This window comes from Protobothrops mucrosquamatus, unplaced genomic scaffold (genome assembly GCF_001527695.2).
Source record: "Protobothrops mucrosquamatus isolate PMUCROS unplaced genomic scaffold, P.Mucros_1.0 scaffold_269, whole genome shotgun sequence".
NCBI lineage: Eukaryota > Metazoa > Chordata > Lepidosauria > Squamata > Viperidae > Protobothrops > Protobothrops mucrosquamatus.
The window spans coordinates 30,024-33,425 of NW_015386345.1; the positions used below are offsets into that span (position 1 = coordinate 30,024).

The following is a 3,402-nucleotide window of genomic DNA, read 5'->3' on the forward strand; positions in this document are numbered from 1 at the left end:
GGGAGCGACGAGTCCCTCCCAACACCGCCCGCGCGGCCGCATTCTGGACCAGTTGGAGCCTCCGGGTGCTCCTCAAGGGGAGCCCCATGTAGAGAGCATTACAGTAGTCCAGGCGGGAGGTGACGAGGGCATGGGTGACTGTGCGCAAGGTGTCCCGGTCCAGAAAAGGTCGCAACTGGTGTATCAGGCGTACCTGATAGAACGCCCCCCTGGTCACGGCCGACAACTGGTCTTCCAGTGCCAGCCGTGAATCCAGGAGGACCCCCAGATTGCGTACCCCTCACTAATCAGCATACATTAAAATGAAACTGTGTTGCATTCAACTCTCAAAAAATACCATTATGCATATATCCACATATCACACACATATATGACATAGAGAAACATCATAATCTAGAACAGAATAGAGCTGGAAGGGACCTTGGAGGTCTTCTAGTCCAGGCCCCTGCACCTACATCATCTCAGACAGGTGAATGTCTAGTCTGTTCTTAAAAATCTCCAGTGATGGAGCACCCACGATTTCTGGGGGTAAGCTGTTCCACTGGTTGATTGTCCTCACTGTCAGGAAGTTTCTCCTCAATTCCAGGTTGTATCTTTCTTTGATCAGTTTCCAACCATTGTTTCTCGTCCTTCCCTCTGGTGCTTTGGTGACAACCTGCCCCCCTCTGCCTTGTGACAGCCCCTCAGATACTGGAGCACTGGTATCATCTCCCCTATTTCTTCTTTTCTTTAGACTAGCCAAACCCAAGTCCCGCAGCCGTTCTTCCTATGTTTTAGTCTCCGGGCCTTGGATCTTCTTAGTTGCTCTTCTCTGAATTTTTTTCCCCAAACTCTCTACATCTTTTTTGTGATATGGTGACCAAAAGTGGCTGCAATATTCCAGGTGTGGCCTCACTAGGGTTTTGTAAAGCGGTACTAACACTTCGCGTGATCTTGATTCTACAACTCAGGATTGTATTAGCTTTTTTTTTTTGTTGCTGCTGCACTAGTTCGAATGTATTGCAAGAGAGGCTGGATGCTGACCCGGGATGGTTGATTTTGTTTTTGTTTTTAAGGAGAAGACCGTGCACTCTGTTCTTCCTGCCAGGCTAACTTTTCACAGGCACGGAGTATCTAACAGGGAGAAGATACTGTAGACGTTTAAATAAAACTATGCGCAAAGTGAAGTTTCTCCGCTCATCCCTTCCCCAAGAATATCGCCTCGTGCGTTGAAAACTGGCAAGAGACTCCAGACGGTAAAAGACTCTTTCGACATAAAGCCAAGATGATGTTTATGCTTTATCACATTCCATGTTCAAGGGCAGTGTGTCACCCGACCACGAAGTTCTAAAGAAATGTTACTGTTCAAGCAGCTATTCAAAACATCACCACATCCAAACCAGTCTTCCGTCAGACTGAGTTGAGGTCAGGCTGTCTGCTAATGGCTGCAGCCCTTCCTCTCTTCCCCAAACACTACGCTCTCCCCACAAATCTAGGGGGATACTGAGGATTAAGAGGACTTAAATGTCAAAAGGAATCTGATGAACAGGGAGGCTGGACCGCCCTCTTGCCTACAGACTTTGACAAAGGTTGAAGTCCTCTGCTTTCTTTGCTTTGGCTTAACTGTCTGCTTCATAAATGTGGCTAAAGGCTTACCGCAGTGTTTTTTCAAGCTTAGGGATTTTACGATGTGTGGACTTCAATGCCCGCTGGCTAGGGAATTCTGGGAGTCGAAGTCCACTCATCACAGACTTCCTAAAGCGCAGAAACCCTGGCTTGGAGCAAAAGAAAGGGCAAACGGCAGTACTCCAGAGGTTGCTGAACTACAACTGCTGGCGTCTCTGGGCATTACTCGGTATTCCTAAGGATGCTGGGAGCTGTAGTTCACAGGTCAGGAAAAGGCTTTCCTGGGCAATGGGGACCCACCCCACAATGGGGACCCACCCCACAATGGGGACCCACCCCACAATGGCTTAGTTTCAGCGTGGATGACTTTTTTGCTCTACGCACGGTCACTCAAGCCCTCGTTGTTTCCCGCCTGGACTATTGCAACGCTCTCTACATGGGGCTCCCCTTGAGGTGCACCTGGAGGCTCCAGCTAGTTCAGAATGCGGCTGCGCGGGGGATTTTGGGGGCCTCTAGATACTCCCATGTAACACCTCTCCTGCGCGAGCTGCACTGGCTGCCTGTGGCCTTCCGGGTGCACTTCAAGGTGTTAGTAACAACCTTTAAAGCGCTCCGTGGCAATGGACCTAGGTATTTGCAAGACCGCCTCCTACCAAATACCTCCCTTCGACCAGTCCGCTCCCACAGAGAGGGCCTCCTTAGGGTGCCGGTGCCGTCGGCCAGTCAATGCCGGCTGGCGACCCCCACGGGGAGAGCCTTCTCTGTGGCAGCTCCTGCCCTCTGGAATGACCTACCCCCCCCCCGACCTACGTACAGTTGCGGACCTGCGCCTCTTTCGCCGAGCCTTGAAAACCCATCTATTCCATGCGGCCGGCCTGGCGTAGTTTTGATTGTGTTTTGGTAGGGTTTTTTATAGGGGGTATTTTAGAGCAGGCTTTTTATTTCATATTTATTGTGATTTTTATTATCGCCTGTTCACCGCCCTGAGTCCCGTAAGGGAGATAGGGCGGTATATAAATTTAAATAATAATAATAATAATAATAATAATAATAATAATAATAATAATAATAATAATAATAATAATAATAATAATAATAATAATAATAATAATAATAATAATCTGGGTAGAGCAGGGGTCTCCAAACTCGGCCGCTTGTAAGACTTGCGGACTTCAACTCCCAGAATTGAAGTCCACAAGTCTTAAAGCGGCCAAGTTGGAAGACCCCTGGGGTAGAGGAAACAAACAAAAAAAAACCAAACCAAACCCCCCAAAAGCCCCTGACTATAAGCCTCCCCCTTGAGTCCTTTTCGAGGGGGGGGGCTTTTTGACGCTCTGCCAGGTCAACCCCTCCCTCCCCCTTTGGCCCTTCCCCGCCGTACCCCTCTCAAGGCTTCCTTGGCGGCGGTCAGCTGCCCCTTGAGGCTTTTCCTGCGGAACGCCTGCATGTTTTCAAAGTACTCTTCCTCCTCCTGCTGATCGTGGGCGAAGAGCGACTCCAGGAGCGTCTTCCGTCCGCAGACTTCCAAGGCCCAGCCGAAGTAGGCTTCCAAGCGCCGGCACAGGCTCTCCAGCTCGCTCTCCCCCAAGACCGGGCAGCTGGGGAACAGCAGCGCCCAAAAGCCGCTGGGCCCGGTCAGCGCAGGGGGCAAGGGCGGGAAGCAGGGCTCCAGCTGTTGGCTCAAAGCCGCCAGCTGCCGATGGACGCCCACCAAGGCCTGCGGGGAGTACAAGCCGGCCCAGCTCAGCCGCTGCTCGTCCACGGCCTCCTCCTCCTCCTCTTCTTCTTCTTCTTCTT

General features: G+C 51.0%; 1 protein-coding gene across 1 annotated transcript in view; it reads right to left on the reverse strand.

Annotated features, from left to right (window-relative positions):
• The window catches only part of WHAMM (WASP homolog associated with actin, golgi membranes and microtubules), a 21,370-nt gene that overhangs the window by 14,504 nt on the left and 3,464 nt on the right, over nt 1-3,402 (reverse strand). Inside the window, exon 2 of the mRNA XM_029287240.1 lies at nt 2,987-3,399. Coding sequence (XP_029143073.1) covers nt 2,987-3,399 — 413 coding nt within the window. The remainder of the gene's footprint in view (nt 1-2,986; nt 3,400-3,402) is intronic.